General features: G+C 34.0%; 1 protein-coding gene across 1 annotated transcript; it reads right to left on the bottom strand.

The window, feature by feature from the left end:
- Positions 1 to 3,199: 3,199 nt before the first annotated feature.
- Positions 3,200 to 22,071, bottom strand: Scamp (secretory carrier membrane protein). The gene is made up of 7 exons (XM_089644787.1): positions 21,823 to 22,071; positions 21,592 to 21,693; positions 18,718 to 18,834; positions 9,311 to 9,527; positions 7,157 to 7,415; positions 6,683 to 6,809; positions 3,200 to 6,562 (listed from the first exon to the last, which is right to left on the bottom strand). The coding sequence occupies exons 1-7, from the start codon at positions 21,877 to 21,879 to the stop codon at positions 6,410 to 6,412; spliced, it is 1,032 nt and encodes a 343-aa protein (XP_089500913.1). The 5' UTR covers positions 21,880 to 22,071; the 3' UTR covers positions 3,200 to 6,409.
- Positions 22,072 to 23,004: the final 933 nt, after the last annotated feature.

Here is a 23,004-nt window from a genome sequence, read left to right as displayed (position 1 = left end):
CGTGTCAAACAACCGCATAAATGGAAGGCAAACATCGCCAAGAAAAAAAGGTAAACCGTCATCATGTTGTAGGCAAATGTCAAAATATGACATTTTTAGATTTATCTGAATTTGTTCACAATTTTTTTTCACAATTAATCAAGTAAGGGGAGATGTCTACTAAATAATAGTAACTAATCGTTTTAATATTATTCACAGATATTCTCCAACGTGTTTACCTGCAAATATGATAAATCCCAGTTTAATTGAGGCTAATCAAATTTCGGTTAATCCTTTAAAATTACGAGATGTTGCAAAACTGCTAAATATCCACTTTGGCGGTGACTGGAGAAATATTCCCGAATTGAATTTCTACTCGAAATTATGTCCAACTACTTCTCTTGTACCTCAAGAAGAAGAAGATGATTATGTTCACATAGAATGTAATGAGGAATCGGCAGAAATCGTGTCAGACTTATTAATGATTTAGTTAATTTTTGTATTATTTTATAATTTAGTTAACTTTTCTTTAAATCTATTTTTACCTTTAATTAAATCTATTTTACCTTTTTTAAATCTATTTTCTGTTATCCAGAATTTATGAAAATTTCTAAGATAGAAGTGACCTATCAACTTTCAATAATATCTTCAAGAGGAACTCAACTGCAACTTTTTCAATAAAAAAAAATCTTCCTAAAAATATTGTTTTCTTACATTGACTGCAACATCTTTGAAATTGTCATTTACATCAAAACCGGCAGTTTCCAATTGTTTGTGAAACAAAACAGCAAGTGTCCAAAATGGTCAAAATGATTGAAACAAAAACGGAAGTGTCCATCAAAAAAATTCATTTTTTAAAGAAACTGGGGCATTTAGATACATAGATGATTTAAAATAGTATTCTTAAACCGGTTTACTATCATATTATTGAAATTTCCTTGCATATTGATGAATAACGGACTGATTAAACGTTTTTTTTAGATTGCCAACAATTTAACAAAGTGGACACTTCCGTCTTTGTTTCTAGGGGCCTCATTTATATCTATCATTGTATATTATATAAAAGCTGTTTGTTTCTTACAAAATAAGTAAATAAATATTTACAAATACGGAAAAAAAGAGTGTTTGCTAATTTATTTTAAAAAAGCGGATTGCAGGCCTTTAACGGACGAATGAACAGGTTTCTGGTTGAACTTTTAGTAAATTTCGAATACATTCATTATCACGATGTCGGAACAGAGTTTTTCTAATTTATTTAAAAAAGGGATTGCAGGCCCTTAACGAATGAATAAACAGGTTTCCTCTTAAATTGTTAGTAAATTTCGAATACATTAATTATCACAATATCGGAACACGTTGACCGTACCATCATCAGGAAGCCATTTGTGCTCAAATCATTTTCATCCCAAACGTTTAGACTGCAATTTCCTTCAGGTCCTTTATAATCTTTGAGCATTCTGTGTGGAGGAGAAATGTAATATATTCACAAATTAGGTATCGTTGCTTAATCTGAGAAAGGTTATTTTAATTACTGGTTGTTATTGTCTAGCTTTGATTAAGCACTATCTATATATTTCACAAAAATGGTACTACAAAAATAAACCGAATAGGCATTTCTCTGAAATCGTATGACATTACAGCAGTTAATATACGAAATAAATGTGGGTCCGATCGGCATGCATTTGGCAAGGTTGTTGGCGCGTTTCACTCCAATCCTTGGGAAGGAAGGTATAATCATAATTTTTTTCTCATGTAATATGATTTCTCTCGCTTTATTTTGATATTATATTTTATACATTATTAATAAGTACCTAAACTAGTTTTTTTATAATGCTGTCTTATAAACCTAACGAAGCGGTTAAAAACAAAATAACTTTTCATTTGATTAAAGTGTCAAGCCACAAAGTAAACGCTTTCTTTGATAATTATATACTATTTTATTTAAATAATTTTGTAAATACATAAAACTTCTACTCAATAGTAAATATGTGTATGTTTCCCGTTTTGGTTCAATATGTAGTGTACAGAATCCAAAACTTAAAATGTGAAAATAAAAATCATTTTGTGTTATTTGTTAGTCCTTTACCTGATTCAGACCTGGTTAAGCAAAAAAATGTTATTTTTGGTGACGGTTTTGTATTCAAATTACAACAACAACTTGGTAACAAAATGAACGCTGTTTCTTGGTTTCGCTTACGAGTTTGAACGTTTGTACAAGGAGTTTAAACAGAGTTGGGTTGTTAAGTTCATCTCCATATTTGTGAAGTACGCTATGTGGTGTCATTTTTAAAATGGATTTAACTAGACAAGGCTAATCTAGTATAATACATCAATGGTATAATGGTATACATTTGCGAACCGAAAACCAATCCGAGCCTCGAATTACGGAAAAGGAACAAAGCAACTGCAAGCGGCGTTTCGCGCCATTTGCGGTTGCTTAGTTCTTTTCCCATAAGTTGAGATTCAGTTCGGCAGTTCGGCTTGCGTATGTATACGTAGCATTAAGCTAGTCCAGTGATTCTGAAATCTTACCGATGGTTTTTCACCAGGAAAATACTGTAGAAGTGTGTCATTCCGGCCAGAATGCTTCCAGTGAATCTGATTTCAAAGGCTTTGGACTCACTCTGAGTTCGCAAAATATAATTCCGGATTCACTCTCATTGTGATTAACTGTGTGCGAAAAGATTTTTCAAAAAGAAAGTGCATTATCTCGTAAGCGCCAGCAAGAAGCATTGCTTTTTACCTTTGTTCGGTCTTCATTGAGCAAATTTGCCTTCCAACAAGTTGGCGCCAAAGACATTCCATGCCAATTGGGGATGCCATAATGTCATCCCCTCCCCACCCACCCTCAACCTTTTCTTGTATTATCTGGTAAGTTAGTTCACTCCTATCATTCTCCAACCCTGTGGCATTACACCGGGTTTGGTGAGACCAGCGTAATGAAAAAATGAGTTTCTTTCCAACGGATTCGGCGAGTCAGGCAGAACAAAACGAATCCATTTGGCTGAACTCTGAATGAGACTTGTGTATGTAAAATAAATGGAACGACTAACCTCTACAACACTGAAAGAATCTATACAAAATCTCCAATATGACCAATGATTGTACGTAGTGTGAATGCAGCTTGAGGTTCCTATTCAATCAAAATCTTAAATAATAATTGTCAGAATGTGCATCAAATTAAGAAAATAAACAATTACATATTAGTCTTGCGGTTTATTTGTAGGCATGAAAGAATATACATTTTATGTGTTATCTGGTTTATATTATAACATGGATGGAATGGTTCATTCATTTTATTTCATATCTCCAAAGGAAACATATTCATATACATGTGTATGTACAAACGAAACGAAAACTATTTGAAAGATATATATTTTTAATATATTAAAAATATTGCAACGATCAATTGCGTTCAAGTATTAAGAAACTATAAAAAAATAAATAAGTATCCTAAATCTAAGGCGAAACTGGAAAGGTCAAACAAATCTTTGAATTTTGCAAAATTATAATCTTTCATTTCCATTTTTCAGTCTTCCTAGAACCTAATCCTTACAATATTATATTTATTTCTTAAATATTGTAGAGGCTAAGAATATTGATATAGAAGACATGACTACAAATTGTTGGCCGAGCTGTTAAATTCTCCGTGTGACAAAATTAACATTCAATAGAGAAATAGTAAATCTAAAAGACAATTGAATTTGGGAGCCACCTCTGAGCTGGAGCCCACAAATACTGATAAACTTACTTGATTAAGAAAATAATTTAAGTCAAACAACGGAAAGGTTCCGACATATTTATCGGAACTGTAGTGTTGAAAATACCAATCCATGATAATCAACTTTTATTTTAGATCAGCACTAGATGGAAGGTTGAAGGAACCAAAGCACACACTAAGGCCTGGAATAAACTACTACATGATCTAAAATGAAACTTTAAAGTCATCTCCTCAGAAAATCATTTTGTCAGCTGAGGATTAGAACCCATGTAACCTGGGAGGAAACCCATAGCATTTGTCCTGTCAGCTACTATGGATAAACAACCGGTGATTTGCCAAAATTGTCATATTGGAAGTTTAAAAACCCAGTGAACAAATGAAAAGTTAAGTCCTCTTTCTACAATTGTTGCCATTTATAAACTATCGATAATAAGTAACGGCGTAACTAGATTAACAACAAAGAGAAGCAAAAATAATGACATTGTAGTAGCCCCAGAAATTTTAATTCTCAGTTAGAGTCATACCTTGGCAAGTTTTAATGTGAATTTTCAAGCAGACAGATTAGATACTGAGTCCCGAGATTACAAATTGTGTTTTTCAAATGTTAATGATACATTAAAAACGAATGTATCATTTAATTTTGGAGGGCAGGTGACCATTCACCCCAAGTGGTCCGCTATGTTCGGCGACTTAGCAGGAGTACCTGGGTTCATGGGGTGAGGTTTATTCAGGTCTTGGCAGCAGATGCGTCTGCCCACCAATAATGTGGTGGGCCGGATTGGGATAGGCATTTCATTTTGGAGGGCAGCCCTGCTCCGCAATGGGAGAATGGATTCATCCTTCTGGCAATTCCTACCCATCCCTCATCTGACTAAGGCTGGCCCGAGCCCCTAGTAATTAGTAATTAGGTGATAACCAATGAAAAAACAGCTCGGCAATATTGCTAGGGAATGGGTTTCTGTATGTGCAGTTACTGTCAGATTGCAAAGGAGAAAATTGCAACATTCCAAAATGGTCTTTATGTGAATGGAACTTAACTCATACATGAGATCTAACAACACACTAAAAGCTTGTAGAAAAAGTATTAGATAAACGATTCCGGGTGTTGTAAGCTATGACGTATCAATAGGAGGAACTTAATATTAAAGCATTATTGATATAAATACATATGACAAGATATTTTTTAAATGTCTACATATAAATTTTTTAACCCTTTGCAATATTATCATTGTGTTTTGTAAGCAGACAGATTGTATTTGTTATAAAGCATACTTGTGATCTTTGAAGTATTTTTATTAATTGACTTTTTCATATTTCCAAAATCCAATTAAAAACAATATTGTCATGTATCAAATCGATTTTGCTTTACCGGCTTCCAGAATATACAAATTGAAAATTTTACATTACAAATGAATTTAGAATTCTAAAAATTCTGATATAAGTACTGCAAACCTTTTTCACACGCTTAAACAATACAATGTAATTAGAATATTAACTTTAATTTAGAAGGTTTAGAATAGTTCAAATAATGTTTCATGTCGGCGTTCACGGTTAATGTAAAAGCAAATATTACGCATAAAATATCTATCAAAAACGATGCGCGCAACTCCTAACCAATTTAAGATGAACCGCAAATTTTATAATGAACCAACATTTAGAAATATATTTCAGAACTTTGGGAAACTGAGCAATAATTTCAATTACATATATATATATATAAACACTTAATTTCAAAAGGAATAAACATATTTGAATGTCAATCAGGCGATACAAATAAACATATTTGAATGTAAATCAGGCGATACAAAAGCAACGCAAAAGGTTGACATTTAAGTTGTTAAACATAAAAATACAACATTATTAAAATATACCTAACTATTATTAATTGAAGCAACATTCAACCCTTCACAGTCAATGCAAGTAATTATGTGTTAAATTTTAACAAGAGAATTAACAATAAATAATAATTACCAACATTATTGTGATACAAATACAAACAACTTATACAAGAACTTTAACAGTAATATGTAGTTATTAAATTTAATAATATTTTCAGAGGGTTATAAGTTTTAGAAAAAACAAAGTTTTATTTACAGCAGCAGATGTTATTTTCCGATTACTCAATTTGATGAATCACAAGAACTACAGTTAGAAATAGAATCCATTGTTCTTAGGTAGGAGGTATCATTTGGGTTCACTTTTCTAAAACATGAATTTAATAACACGCCTCTCTAACTTTTTGGACATTTTAATCTATTATAGTCATTTTATGGTCTGTAAAAAACATTACAAAGCTGAAGATTCACAATCTGAAAATTGCGCTTCTGAAGGATTTATGTTTGTTTATTTAAGAGTTTGGGAGTTTTTCTGTTTGTTTTTCATTATAAACGGCCATGAAATAACCTTGATCTAAAACCATCAGGTCTCTGAAAAACTGTCCGTATTCAGGATTAAATTAAAACCAGGTCAACGACTCTATAATGATACCCCCCGGTGTAGACATATTAATGTCAACAATACAGCGAAATTGGAATTTAAATATTTAATATTAGAAATATAATTTATTGATTTTTTAAAAGTGTCCTCAATAAACAGTCAATACATTTCACAACAACTGTCAGGACAATGTGAGAGCTATATATACGGAGACGTGACGTCCCATTATTTGTGATAGACGTAAAAGAAATGGTTTCGTTGTCCGGGTACATTTTAGTATCTACTGGAATTGATTTGGGAGTTGATGGCGGCCGTGGCAGCGTTGGCGGCGGCATTCTGTACATGCTGGTTTCCCATTATCTCGGAGCTGAACTCTTGCTGGGCCTTGGCGAAGGAGGCTCCGGTGCTGCGGTAGATGCGATGCACCTACAAAGATAATGTTTAAATTATTTCAAAAGGTGACGAACCTTGAGAGAAAATGATATAATTATTTCAAAATGCAACTTAACAAGCAGTCCTCAAGTAGGATAAACAATGAATGGTTACCTTTGAAATAAGTAAAATATCAGCTAAGGCAGCGAAGATATATCCAAAGGCAATCAGCAGTAGGAAAATGCCGAGGGTGATACCGCTGGCGGTGCTGTCAAAGGACTTCAGGGCCACTACCAATCCACTGAAAAAAACATATTTATGCTTTCAAATAATATGTAATAATGTTTATTACGTGCATATTACAACCTATTTCTAATTTATGTAATTCTATAACATAACTCAATTCTGTTTCATTGCATACATTTCACATGCATTTCAGATGACGATGAATTAGAAGAGGTCCTCGCCACTCGCCCTCAACCCTTACCTCGCAGCTTCGCCAAGGGGGGCCCAAGATCTCCACCCCTAAGCCCCCCTCTCCAAAATCCTGGAGGAGAACGGGTCAGGCATTTTAATGGCTAACAGTCGCCATTTTTTTTAACGCAATTATTCCATCACGCGGTACTTTTTGACAGTGATTAAACTCACCAGGTGCCGCTACCAGGTAGACCGATGGCCTGCACCACCGTCACCATGAACTGGAAGAAAAACACGAAGAAGTAGACCATGAAGCTGAAGGAGGAGTCGCTGCGGAAGGCCTTGTACAGCGGTCGGTACCAGCACACGAAGCTGAAGGGCGTGAACAGGACGAAGTAGAGGATGGCCAGTCCGAAGGTTTCAAACTCGGCGCTGTGGATCAGCAGGGCTAGCCCACCGATAATGTTCATCATCATCACGAGCGAGTGGACTGGAAAACACCATTATTAATTAACTTTTGATATACTATATTATTCCCAAAGAAGATACACTTCAATTTTTGTAAATGGTTATTGATGGTGAAATACCAATGAACTGATTGCATGTTGAGTACCCGCAATTCATGTATTTACTTGCATAGATAGCCTGTATAGTAACACCTCCTGTATGCTATAAATTATTTATACCAACCAACTACCGCCAGGGTCGACACCTCAACCTGCTATGTATTCCATACGGCGGGTATGGTGCTCTATGAAATGAATCTTCTCATTCTCAGAACATCCATTTGCCGTGTGGTATAAAGAATATTGTGGCGAAGACTGTGGCTGAAGTTTTCGGGTATTTCGGGTATATATAGTATTCCAAGAGGAATGGGCTATCAATAGAGTTATCAATTATATTAAAATTAAGTATTGAAAGATTTGCATAACGCCCGGTTTCTAGGCTAAATCTATTTGTTGCCTAAATAAGTCTATACTGTACATGAACCTTGGATAAGTTCATGAGGAATTATTTCTGGATTTGTTCCACCATATTTATATATTAAGAGTCCACACAACATTAGTACTAGCTTACTGCAGCTTACTTCTTGTGCATCACTGCATCTGGGTCATTAAACTGTTTACATGTTCTGATGATAAACCCCAGGAGTTTGTAGCATGCTGGAGTGAGCCGTGCTATGTGGTCCCAGAACATTACTTTGGCATACCAAGATCTTTAACGCTATTGACTCTGCATAATGTTTGCCCTTTAATGCTGCACTAAAAAACTATGGGCTTCTGTGGCGGGTATAGGTCATTGTTACAATTTTTTAATATTATTAAATTCTAACTAAACTTGTTTTTTTCTGAGCATTCTGCTACGGCATCAAGATCAGATTGCATTTGTATATAGTCTTGGTAAGAGATTATTTCCATCAGAAGTTTGAGGTCATCGGCAAAATAGAACTTTTAATGGAAGAGTTGTATACATTCTAAGATGGAAAATGATTGTATCATAAAAAATAATTTGTCTTAATTGGCCAGGAAGGTTTCAAGAATCATATTAGGCAACTGCAAAATATATTCTTTTTTATTTAAAAACTTCAACATTTATATTAAAATTGTTTGTATAATGCATTTATTCATAGACATTTAAATTGATAGACTTGCCCTAATATGGAATCTGGGTATCATTTTGACTAGCTGGAGGAACCACGTGATCATATTTTTGGCACCAGGGGGGGTTCGAGAATGCTTTGAATAAAATATGACATCAGTCGTATATTGACCACCGAAGAGCGCACATTGAAATACCAGACCATTCGCAGAAAAGTAAAATTCGCTAAAGTAAGGCAAAGGTTTGCAGCGCTGTTCATTGTGGGACTTTTCCGCGCAGGATCTGAATGTTCGTTCTTAATTGAATCGCCTAGCGTAGAGAAGCTAAAACTGAGTGAGGCGGCTAAATTATAACACATTTGTGAAAATATCTAACTAAATAGTATAACAAAATATTAAATTTTGGAAACAAGCCCAAACTTTTGTTTACCCAATTTAGGATATGTAGTTAAGTGTTTTACGCAGCCAGCAATTTGCGAGCCATTGTAAAAAAGACTAGTAATTCATAAGCAGATTTTATTTTCGAGGACCGATTGATTATTTATTGACAAATCATCGAAAGTGGGATGGTCACGCCACCTCCTGAAATTGGTTTGTTCCTCTTTCCCTGATTCAAATTCAAAAAAATATTTATTGCACAAAAAGAGTACAAAGGGTATAACTTATTGGCTCGTCTATTCATTTAAATGTTTAAGTACATGCGACATATTTATTTAAATTGTTTATAAGTATTAAGTCATATAACATGTGTATTGTACATGGATAAAGAAATGCTGGTAAAACTCACAAAGCCACAGGTAGTAGGTGTGCCTCACAACGCGCTGAAAGTCCAGCGGGATGTCCACGTTGATGTCCTGGTAGAAGCAGGGCTGGAAGGGGCAGGCGGAGGGCAGCGGGGGCCAGTTGTTGCGGCGCCCCGCAGCGCCCGCGCCCCCGGCCTGGCGCAGCTGCTCCTCCATACGAGCCAGGGCCTCGGCCTTGCGCTCCAGTTCCTCTTGCCGCCTCTGGACATTTCAACACACGTCACTTCATTTTTAAAATAAACAATACAGTAGCAATAAGCAGCCCACTCACCAGGTAGGAAATATTATTCCTCATTTATGCATCGCTACCCACGGTTGACACAACAAGTGGGAGAAACGTTCCCCAACACTGTTTAAAAGTGCTACATTACGATATATAATTATAAAGCTAAGTTTGGACAGATCCAGTGACTGGATTGCATAGCTGAATCCAAGGATCTATGTCCGCTTGTCCACCTGCTTCCAGTAGTTGAAGCATTGTTGTGGTGGATAGTTGTGGGTGTCTCCACTTTTAACTATGAATTGAACCAACGGCAACTGGATTAGCCCGACCACAAGTGTACCAGGACCAAGTTTACTGGACTGCATTGAGTAGCACGGTGGGGGAAGCTACTGGAATACGTATTTTAGATGAATCGTCTAAACCAGGCGTAAGACCAGTTGATCCAGTTTAGTTCCTTCTCCCGTATTCTGCTGGGGATAGTAACTCCAGAGGCTGTGGATGGACGGAGGTCGCTGAATTAGCCAAGGACAGGGATACCTGGAAATGCCTTAACGAGGCCAAGGGTCCCCGATCCCAATAGATCCACCATCGAAAAATATTTAATGCAAAGTGGTATGGAAATAGGTAATCTGATGGACTTGTGGTTATATTTGTGGTTGAATACCCATAAATAAACACATTTCATAGGGAATTAAATTAACGGGTACTCTAACGGGTACCCGGACACTCTGTACAAATTATATTTGTACAGAGTGTCCGGGGGTAAAGTGCACCAACTTCGGTAGGTGTTTCTACACGATAGTACAAGTAGAAAACATTGATAACTTTTTTCGAAATTTCAACATTTTAAGGTAGTTTTCAGGTACAAAAGTTGAATTGTTTATATGGAGAAAATAATATTCTTCTATGGCAAAAAAACAATGGAATTTCAAAAAATATTGTTTTATCTTTTTTACTTCGACCATCATGTAGAATCACCTCCCAAAGTTTGTGCAGTTTACCACCCTGACACCTGAGTTTGACACCCTGTTTAATAGAAAATAAAGTGACAATGTATTTAAATAGGCATTCAATAGCCAAAAATTTCCTCAATAATAGAGAAAATGATCAATATTTAACTGGCTATCAAAAAATACTTAGGACGGGTTGTTTCAGAGAAATTGAACAATTCATCAAATTTCACAGTTAATTTTCAAGGACTGTGAAAGTTCTATTATTATTTCAGTTCTGTGAAGCAACTGGCCCGTGTTGATAAAATAACAGAACTTCAATAGGACTTTCACAGAACTTGGAAATTAACTTTGAAATTTGATGAATTGTTCAAAATCTCTGAAACAACCAGTCCTTAGTATTAGTAATTACTTTAATTAATTGATAAGAATCCACTGATAAGATGTTTGTATGAAATAAATATTCCCAGAGTGATTAAAAATAGTCTTTGATAAAAATGACTCAATAATACACAATTGTGTTGTTATCATCTAACTTTCATTAATAATTTTAATTTCACACATGTGACATAAATGAATGTAAGGAGAAGAATCATAACTAATTAAAGCTATGTATTTAATTTCACACATGTGACATAAATGAATCTAAGGAGGAGAAGCATAACTAATTAAAGCTATGTATTTAATTTCACACATGTGACATAAATGAATCTAAGGAGGAGAAGCATAACTAATTAAAGCTATGTATTTAATTTCACACATGTGACATAAATGAATCTAAGGAGGAGAAGCATAACTAATTAAAGCTATGTATTTAATTTCACACATGTGACATAAATGAATCTAAGGAGGAGAAGCATAACTAATTAAAGCTATGTATTTAATTTCACACATGTGACATAAATGAATCTAAGGAGGAGAAGCATAACTAATTAAAGCTATGTATTTAATTTCACACATGTGACATAAATGAATGTAAGGAGAAGAATCATAACTAATTAAAGCTATGTATTTAATTTCACACATGTGACATAAATGAATCTAAGGAGGAGAAGCATAACTAATTAAAGCTATGTATTTAATTTCACACATGTGACATAAATGAATCTAAGGAGGAGAAGCATAACTAATTAAAGCTATGTATTTAATTTCACACATGTGACATAAATGAATCTAAGGAGGAGAAGCATAACTAATTAAAGCTATGTATTTAATTTCACACATGTGACATAAATGAATCTAAGGAGGAGAAGCATAACTAATTAAAGCTATGTATTTAATTTCACACATGTGACATAAATGAATCTAAGGAGGAGAAGCATAACTAATTAAAGCTATGTATTTAATTTCACACATGTGACATAAATGAATCTAAGGAGGAGAAGCATAACTAATTAAAGCTATGTATTTAATTTCACACATGTGACATAAATGAATCTAAGGAGGAGAAGCATAACTAATTAAAGCTATGTATTTAATTTCACACATGTGACATAAATGAATCTAAGGAGGAGAAGCATAACTAATTAAAGCTTTGTATTTAATTTCACACATGTGACATAAATGAATCTAAGGAGGAGAAGCATAACTAATTAAAGCTATGTATTTAATTTCACACATGTGACATAAATGAATCTAAGGAGGAGAAGCATAACTAATTAAAGCTATGTATTTAATTTCACACATGTGACATAAATGAATCTAAGGAGGAGAAGCATAACTAATTAAAGCTATGTATTTAATTTCACACATGTGACATAAATGAATGTAAGGAGAAGAATCATAACTAATTAAAGCTATGTATTTAATTTCACACATGTGACATAAATGAATCTAAGGAGGAGAAGCATAACTAATTAAAGCTATGTATTTAATTTCACACATGTGACATAAATGAATCTAAGGAGGAGAAGCATAACTAATTAAAGCTATGTATTTAATTTCACACATGTGACATAAATGAATCTAAGGAGGAGAAGCATAACTAATTAAAGCTATGTATTTAATTTCACACATGTGACATAAATGAATCTAAGGAGGAGAAGCATAACTAATTAAAGCTATGTATTTAATTTCACACATGTGACATAAATGAATCTAAGGAGGAGAAGCATAACTAATTAAAGCTATGTATTTAATTTCACACATGTGACATAAATGAATCTAAGGAGGAGAAGCATAACTAATTAAAGCTATGTATTTAATTTCACACATGTGACATAAATGAATGTAAGGAGAAGAATCATAACTAATTAAAGCTATGTATTTAATTTCACACATGTGACATAAATGAATCTAAGGAGGAGAAGCATAACTAATTAAAGCTATGTATTTAATTTCACACATGTGACATAAATGAATCTAAGGAGGAGAAGCATAACTAATTAAAGCTATGTATTTAATTTCACACATGTGACATAAATGAATCTAAGGAGGAGAAGCATAACTAATTAAAGCTATGTATTTAATTTCACACATGTGACATAAATGAATCTAAGGAGGAGAAGCATAACTAATTAAAGCTATGTATTTAATTTCACACATGTGACATAAATGAATCTAAGGAGGAGAAGCATAACTAATTAAAGCTATGTATTTAATTTCACACATGTGACATAAATGAATCTAAGGAGGAGAAGCATAACTAATTAAAGCTATGTATTTAATTTCACACATGTGACATAAATGAATCTAAGGAGGAGAAGCATAACTAATTAAAGCTATGTATTTAATTTCACACATGTGACATAAATGAATCTAAGGAGGAGAAGCATAACTAATTAAAGCTATGTATTTAATTTCACACATGTGACATAAATGAATCTAAGGAGGAGAAGCATAACTAATTAAAGCTTTGTATTTAATTTCACACATGTGACATAAATGAATCTAAGGAGGAGAAGCATAACTAATTAAAGCTATGTATTTAATTTCACACATGTGACATAAATGAATGTAAGGAGAAGAATCATAACTAATTAAAGCTATGTATTTAGTTAGAGTGGAAGATATTCTCAGTATCGCCCTGGTGTAAGACCACCATTCAGAATTGAAACGTTGCTTGAAATGGCTTTAGCCGTGTTTGGTGACCAGATCTGAATAGCCAGGTACTTCCCCACCTTCCTCTTCCCCATCTCCCTCCCCTCCCCGAGCATGGAATTTAGTTAGAGTGGAAGATACTCTCAGTATCGCCCTGGTGTAAGACCACCATTCAGAATTGAAACGTTGCTTGAAATGGCTTTAGCCGTGTTTGGTGACCAGATCTGAATAGCCAGGTACTTCCCCACCTTCCTCTTCCCCATCTCCCTCCCCTCCCCAATACCCTCAGCCTCACAACATACCCCAATTGGGGATGCCATAGTCTCACTGGCTCCAGACGGGAGCAGTTGGGACTCTTGTGCGGTAATACTGTAAAAAAAAAAAAAAAAAATTTAATTTCACACATGTGACATAAATGAATCTAAGGAGGAGAAGCATAACTAATTAAAGCTATGTATTTAATTTCACACATGTGACATAAATGAATCTAAGGAGGAGAAGCATAACTAATTAAAGCTATGTATTTAATTTCACACATGTGACATAAATGAATCTAAGGAGGAGAAGCATAACTAATTAAAGCTATGTATTTAATTTCACACATGTGACATAAATGAATGTAAGGAGAAGAATCATAACTAATTAAAGCTATGTATTTAATTTCACACATGTGACATAAATGAATCTAAGGAGGAGAAGCATAACTAATTAAAGCTATGTATTTAATTTCACACATGTGACATAAATGAATCTAAGGAGGAGAAGCATAACTAATTAAAGCTATGTATTTAATTTCACACATGTGACATAAATGAATCTAAGGAGGAGAAGCATAACTAATTAAAGCTATGTATTTAATTTCACACATGTGACATAAATGAATCTAAGGAGGAGAAGCATAACTAATTAAAGCTATGTATTTAATTTCACACATGTGACATAAATGAATCTAAGGAGGAGAAGCATAACTAATTAAAGCTATGTATTTAATTTCACACATGTGACATAAATGAATCTAAGGAGGAGAAGCATAACTAATTAAAGCTATGTATTTAATTTCACACATGTGACATAAATGAATCTAAGGAGAAGAATCATAACTCATAACTAATTAAAGCTATGCGTTTAATTTCACACATGTGACATAAATGAATGTAAGGAGAAGAATCATAACTAATTAAAGCTATGTATTTAATTTCACACATGTGACATAAATGAATCTAAGGAGAAGAATCATAACTAATTAAAGCTATGTATTTAATTTCACACATGTGACATAAATGAATCTAAGGAGAAGAATCATAACTAATTAAAGCTATGTATTTAATTTCACACATGTGACATAAATGAATGTAAGGAGAAGAATCATAACTCATAACTAATTAAAGCTATGCGTTTAATTTCACACATGTGACATAAATGAATCTAAGGATAATAAGGATAACTAATTAAAACTATGTATTTAGATGAATATATATTTTGAACACTTTTGCTTTATCTATCTTTATTAAGACATAAAATTGTTATTACCTTAAGCTCCTTATCCAGTAATGCAAATAACAAAAAAACATAATCAATATTTTCTAATGTAATTAAAGGTAAAAAGCTATAAAGTGTGATAAAAAGTAAAGTATGTATACCTTTCTACATAATAATTATTATACAATGACTAGAACACAATATCAACAAATAATCAGACAAGTCAATGAATTCAAGCTTACCATTCAAAAAACAGGCAAACGAAGAAAACGAAAAAATAAAACGAGATTATATATATCTATATGTGTACATAATATTATGCATTTAGCTGAAGATAAGAGATTTCTTCAACAGGAAACATGTTATATTATCCAAACTTTTATATTACTGACTGTAGAAATTCTTATAGCAAATGTTGTTTAATTGCCATGCTTTATAATATGTTGCTTATTTTATGTAAGCAATCTTGACACTAAAAGACAACCTAAGCTGATTTTGATAAGAACATAAATTCATGTTCTTATCAAAATGATAATTATTTAAAAAAATATGATCATTGATTATTATCAATTATTTAAAAAATTGATTTGTTTTATTATTCTGAATTTAATTTATTGAGAAACAATTTTGTTTTGCAATTTTTGGAAATTATTTAAAAAAAACTGTAATATCAGGTTTTACCTTTCTTTTAGTATTGCTAAGTGAGGTTCAAAGAGAATACAAGAAAATAAATATGCTGTGAGTAGGCTTTTCAATCCTGGGAATTTTTTTCAGAACCAGGATTATGGCACTAACGATTCTCAATCCCGGGATCCCTGTGCCAATACCAGAAATTTAAATTATTAAAAAAATAAGAGTTGTAACAAAATGTTTTATTTTTATATTTCGGATATTATACATAGATTAGAAAACATACATTTTTCCACTAATATAAAAGCAGCTGCATGGAATTTAGTTTTCTAATTGTAGGTATGAAATAATCGATATGGGTTGTTACGAATGGGACACGCTAAACGGGTCTTAAGTCCACATCACACTTATTTCGTTGTATCTGTCCTGAGAATAAAAAGTTTTTATTAAATTGACGGTCCTGAAGAACAATGTTGGATGTGCAAATTTGTAGTTTGCAAAAGAGCTATTTAAAGTTTCATTTCAGCATATATTAAATAAATTATAGGGGTTAGTGCAAAATATCAAACAACACTATAATTCTTATATTTATAACAGTAAAAATGCAGAAACGAAACTTCAAACAGCTCTACCGCAAAACTACAAATTTGTACATCCGACATTGTTCTTCGGGACCATCGAAATGAAAGTTAAACTTGAATAATTTCATCGAAATATCGATTTTAATACAGATTTGTGTTCTTGCAATCTCTTTCCATCATCATTTTTATGTATTGCTAATGGTGAACGCTGTCGAGACGTGTACACACAAAAATCTGTTTTAGTATTAGTGCCAATGAAATTGGCACGTTTCATGCGTATGTTTACATTTTTTTTTATAGGGGAGTGCAGTGATTAATAACATAAGTTCCACAGTGAAAATGCTTTGCCACATGAATCCTATAATTTCTATACCCGCTATATCCGATTTTTTGACAAAATGATCTGAGTATGACATCTTGTTCACATTTTTGCGAGCAACAAGAGGAGCCTAAAATTTAGTTTCAAAACCCTCCTTATCATGACCAAAAACCATGTTAAAACTGCGAGTGAGGAACCAAATCCGCTATATCATACAGAAAGTCACTATCAAAACCCGCTATATCGGATTCAACGAATCACAAGCAGTTATTTTGCCAAAATACAATATGGCCGCCGCTCTGACGCCACGCTTGTGTGTCAAAATGATCTACGCGTGAGTTTCTAAACCCGCCATGTCGCCTCAGTTGACTTTCAAAATCACGAAGTGAGTATCAAAATCCGCTATATCCATTTTATTTATCGAAATTACTTAATTATTGCTAGACATATATAGAAAAATAAATGCTTTTCGAAATTTTATTACTCCAATTCATTATATAAAAAATTTTAATGCATTTACTTATGTACGCTAAAGATGTGACAGTTTTTTGCGGTTTTCTCCAAATCAATGAAAGTTGATATAGCGGGTATAGAAATTACACGACTCACATATCTCTTTGTATTCTATTATCTTTGGTTAGGTTGGATTAATTTATTCCAACTTTTCTGTCTTCTAGCAATTATCATCAAATTCATGTTAAACTGAACGGTAATACAAAACTTAAACAGAGATATTGTATGCAAGCTTGCAAGCGCTTTTGTAAAAAGTCTTATGTTTATGTAGTCAAATTCTTCTGACCTTCAGAAATATTTGAATAACAGATAAAACATTCACATAAAAAAAATCTTTGAGATAAAAGAGATATTGATGTTTTTAAGAGGTAGCTATTCTGACACATGCACATGTGATTGAGAAAATGAATCATTAAAATTGAAATAATATTCCAGAAAATGATAACATGAGCACACAAAATTATTTTTTTAATCTCGGTACATAAATAGTAGCGATGAGTCGTTCACGAATGAGCCACACAATTGAGCTAGTTCTTTTTGATGTGCCTTATTAGTATGACTCCCGGTAAACCGTACCATGGCTCAATTGATGAGCCTTATTAGTGTGTATGACTCCCGGCAAACCGTACCATGGCTCAATTGATGAGCCTTATTAGTGTGTATGACTCCCGGCAAACCGTACCATGGCTCAATTGATGAGCCTTATTAGTGTGTATGACTCCCGGTAAACCGTACCATGGCTCAATTGATGAGCCTTATTAGTATGACTCCAGGTAAACCGTACCATGGCTCAATTGATGAGCCTTATTAGTATGTATGACTCCCGGTAAACCGTACCATGGCTCAATTGATGAGCCTTATTAGTATGACTCCCGGTAAACCGTACCATGGCTCAATTGAATGGTTGCTCTTTTTTATCAAGAGATATTTTAGAAAAATAGTCAAGTATTAATTGTTATTTTTTTATAACATACTCAGAGTAATGTGAATGGCGTCTGACAGTCCAACATTTGGACTAGGACATATGCACTTACACCTACTAAGTACCTAGCATCTTATTTTTAGCGGCGTACCTTATTGGCGAAGCCTTATCGGGGGAGTCGTACTCGGGAAGTAGTATCGGCGAGCACAGTATTCTCTTTGCTCATAAGCTCTGAGCTCACAGCTCCCATTCAATTGAGCCGTCTTTCAGTTGAGTCAACTCATAGAAGCGTACGAAAATATTGAGCTAGTACCTTGGCCCCTGCTCTTAATAAAATTAGTCATGACCCATCTTTAACACATACAACAGGTGCAGGTCCAAATCATCCAAATATTATTATTAATATAACATGTTGTGTGAGATACTTATAAATTACTCTTTCTGAGATTGGTATTCTTTATAAAATTTGAAATACCGTACACCTTATCAATAACAGGAATATCTACCGATCAAATCAAAAAAACTATTAAAACCATGTAAGACCGTACTATAAATGTGGACATCCTAAAAGAATGAAAGGCTGATGTAAACATAATGAACTATTTGAAGGACTCTTTGCCAAGACTACCCTGCTGTGAAAAGGTGATGGTTAGTTAGTGAATTAGCAGAATCCGTTGGCAGACAGAGCACTAACCGAAGATGCAGAAGAGTAGGCAAATAATGTATGAGTGGTACCTGAAAGTCAGCCGTGGAAAAGTTCTGCTGTTGGGGTGGGGGGGGCTGCGCGGCGGGGGGGCGCACCGACGTGGGGGACACGGCGCGCATGATGGCCGGCTGGTTCTGTTGCCCGCTCTGGACATAGTACAACACATTACACACGGTTCATAATCTTGTATCATGAGGTAATATGGTTCTGCAGACCGCTCTGGATACGATACCATATAACACATTATACACGGTTCATAATCTTATATCGTGACATAATATGGTTCTGCAGACCGCTCTGGATACGATACAACACATTAGGTATACACGGTTCATAATCATATATCGTGACATAATATGGTTCTGCTGACCGCTCTGGATACAATACAACACATTATACACCGTTCATAATCTTATATCGTGACATATTATGGTTCTGCTGTCCGCTCTGAAAACACAATAATGCCCCCTAGTCTTAAAATGAGTAAAAATTAATTGCTTTTTAATTGTAGCATAATAAAGAGGCTATTCCCCCATCCCTGTACTACATCTTAGACTTACATATTATATTAGGAAAATGCGTCCTTTTAGGCTATTAACACGTTCACTACTGATTTCAATTGACCATCGTTCAATTCAACTTCAATCAAAATCCACCCATGGGTGGCTATTACTTCATAGTGTATTTTTTTAACAACTGGATGGATTGCAATCTTTATAACATAGACTAGACTTAGCCCGCTGTCCCACGGTCCGGTGAGAAATCGATACAAACTGAGTGCTGTAAAACCCTGCGCAAAAAAGTTAAATTCACTACAGTTTGCGGTGCAGTCATTGAGAAACTGTTCTGCGTGGGGTCTTCAGTTTATGTCGATTCCCTACCGTTTTCTTCCCCTTTCCAACCCAATGGGACGACGGGCTTAGATTCCTGAGAATGCTTTACATGTTCTACCGGTATTTTAATAGAAGGAATATATTTAGGACTGGAAATTAAATAATACATAGTTGGTCTATTAAGTCTAGTGACTTAATAGCATCGCTTGATCACTCAATTACAGTGGCGGTTGTTCATAGGGGGACGATGAGATCTATCCCCACCAGATATTCCCGAAACCTACTTAACCTGTTGAAGGTCGGATCTAAAAAAGAAAAATATTTTTTCAACCTTCAGAGAGGCGCCATTCACAAAAATCAAAAGTGGAACCCAAAGTTTCATTAGCCCAAACGATGCTGATTTTGTTTTTCATACATTTTTCTAAGCATTGGTCAAAATCGCATTGCATATTATTTTAACAAGGATAATATTAGAATGCTTGCATGTTCCCCGAAGACCCATCGGCAGTACACTGGTTAAAGAGAACAATAGTTGAAACCAAAATGACGAATTCTTTAGACATAAAATCAATTAACATTTGCAGAAATATAATACAAAAAATTATTTCAGATTTTTTCAAGCTCTAAATTAAAATAGTTCTTATAACAGAACTGACGTCTGCTCCGAGACCTTCTTAGTACTTTACTAAAGAATATGTGCATACATTCATAATAACACAATAATACACAACACTCTACTTGAGTTCAAGGTGCTGAGAATTGGCCATGCACAGTAGTGGCGTGTAGGTTCAGCCGGAATGAGTTCTTGAACCCGAGTCCTTTGCGGGAAACAAATCCCACTCCTACTCATTTTTCAAATTAACCACTCCCAGAGAACTCAGACACGGACTTGAATGCCTCTTCGTATGTTCCCAATGCTCAGCAGTGTGACTTCCCACAACCCACGCATTCACGTCACTCGCACGACTTCTACAGAGATTTTATTTTTTTCTTTGTTTAGACTAATTTTTTGTAAAAATTTTATATCTTCGGGTAGTGAGATTTCAGTATACTTAAAAAAATCCACTCCCCACCATCAAAGAAGTGCTTGAGTTGCCACTGCTCTATTATCAACCAGGATATATTATTTGTACTCCTATTCTAACTGCTATTTTTTTGTCTGTTGTACCACCAGTATTTCAATTGAAGAAATTCCAAAGAACTAGTGTTATTTACCTCTTTGACACCGGAACACCTGTACACAGTGAAGAGACACATCAAACGCATGCCAAAACATTTGTACACAGTTTACATTTGTCACAATAGAACTCACAAGAGTTTTATTGACTCATTAATGATTCAAAATCTCATCTTTATTTAGCACAAAGACAAAAATCCGCACCTAATCAGTGCCGTAATATGAGGCGACTTTTGAATCGGGGGTGACGTTGATCATCATGAAAACCTGCATAATTCTCACTACTACTCAGAAATTACTCTTTTTTAATGAATTTTCTTCAGGCAATGTGGATACAATGACGCTTCAAAAATAAGCATCAAATTTCTTGCTTTCTAATTATATTCAAACATATTGATGGTTGAATTGTGAAGATGCACTATTTTTTCCTTTCTGGAAACTGAAATACTTACTTCTCACTATTATCAAACTGAACAGCTGAAGGCATTTTAATATCATTTACTCGTGTAAATACTACATTTCTAATGTCAAGAAGTTGAAACAACAAACCAATTCATTCAAACGTTGACTTGAACAAACATTGAAAATTGGCACAGAATACCCAAACTTCTTCTCTTCTGGGAATCTTACTTTTCACTAGAAAACATTACCACTATTTGACCTCTCTATTACGCCATAATAAATGCATGGTTTCCATCAATCCATGACTTTTTTATATCATAATAGTAGATATCGTATATTCATTGTTTATGAGTCATACAAGTGATGATATTTTGTATTAAATTTGTTAAATCTACCATCTGTTTTAGATTAGCAAGATGTGAGGATACAGAGTTGTGAGGATCTGTTTTTGGGGTGAAATAGTATTGATAATAATGCAAAAATTGGTTTACCCCGGGAACATTTCGGTTATCTTGATTTCCAAAGGGGCTATAGTCATCCAATCCTCTTTGAGCAATATTTGTGTTACTGGTAACCTGCTGAACGGACGGATCCTGTAAATAAGGGGCAAATATAAGGATGTGTTGAGATATTGAGGCAATATATTGGTAATCTTCTGCGTTATACAAGAACATTCATTTATATGTTTCAAACATTATTTAGTGCGGAACGAAAAAACTCACGGCAAAGGGATTGTCTATGGTGGGCTCAGCAAACGGATTGTCATCAAAACCCGGCATATTTGGAGGATTTTAAAACACTTTCTCGCGAAAATTGATAAATTAAATAAGCAATTAACATATGCTGCTTTAGTAACCGATAAAATATAATGGAAATAGCAATATCACAGAATCCTATACTTTACGATAATTGACAGATACAAATACCACGAAGCACTAACTCGAAAAATGACATCTCGAATGTTGCCATGTGAATATTGTAAAATATATAATCATAAATCCACGTTGAAAAATAGGCACTATCGAGTCCCGACCAATGACAGCTTTAGGACATAATAATTATATAAATAAAACATGACGCCGTTGAACAGTTATGGAAAAATCTATACATATAAGAAACAAATAAATTATCTTGTATTTTTCGATCACTTAGAAAAAAGCGATAACGCAATTGCTTCTATGCAATCTTCGAAAGCACAATATGTAAATTAAATCCTCAGTGCGGGACATAGTACGGGAGAACTATGGGGAGAACCCAGATAGTATATCATTATATCTATTTGTTAGGCTAGCTTTAGACTTGTAAGTTTTTCGTAAATTTACAAGTCTAAAGCTAGCCTTACAAAAAAATAAGATTAAGAAACACTTATTTTTATTATTATGTTGCATTTTTAGAGAGAAGAGCGAAAACGGAAATTCAATTACGTCCTAAGTTTTTTTTTCGCTTTCGGCCTCAAGGAAATTTTAAATAATTTATTTGAAAAGCTGAGTTGTGGCCAAGGTTTTATTTAAGAATACATTTTCTACGGACCAAACAATTATTGCCATAATACAAAACAAACTAAAACAAACTGTAGGGACTTGTATAATACGTATAGAAATGCATCGATAGATCGAAATTAAGAAAAATCGAGTAACAATATACACACCACTTGAGAAAAATCGTATACTCTGCCAATGTCATTCTTCTGTAGGGTTGATAATTCGTGATGAACTCCCTAAATTCCGGGAAAATACCAAGCACATTGAAAAATTAACGTTTACGTTAATTATTGTGAGAATGTAGGTACTATAATTTCGTTTACTTTCGCCTCAAATTTACAAAAAAATTACAAATTAAACGCATGAACGAAACAGAAAATCCGTAAATAACATTAGATAATAAAAAATCAATGCTAATTTTAA

The sequence above is a fragment of the Hesperophylax consimilis genome, chromosome 2 (genome assembly GCF_061612785.1).
Source record: "Hesperophylax consimilis isolate HC1 chromosome 2, BYU_Hcon_1.0, whole genome shotgun sequence".
Classification (NCBI taxonomy): Eukaryota; Metazoa; Arthropoda; class Insecta; order Trichoptera; family Limnephilidae; genus Hesperophylax; species Hesperophylax consimilis.
The sequence above is the reverse complement of the archived record's forward strand: the minus strand, read 5'-3'. Positions and strand labels throughout refer to the sequence as shown.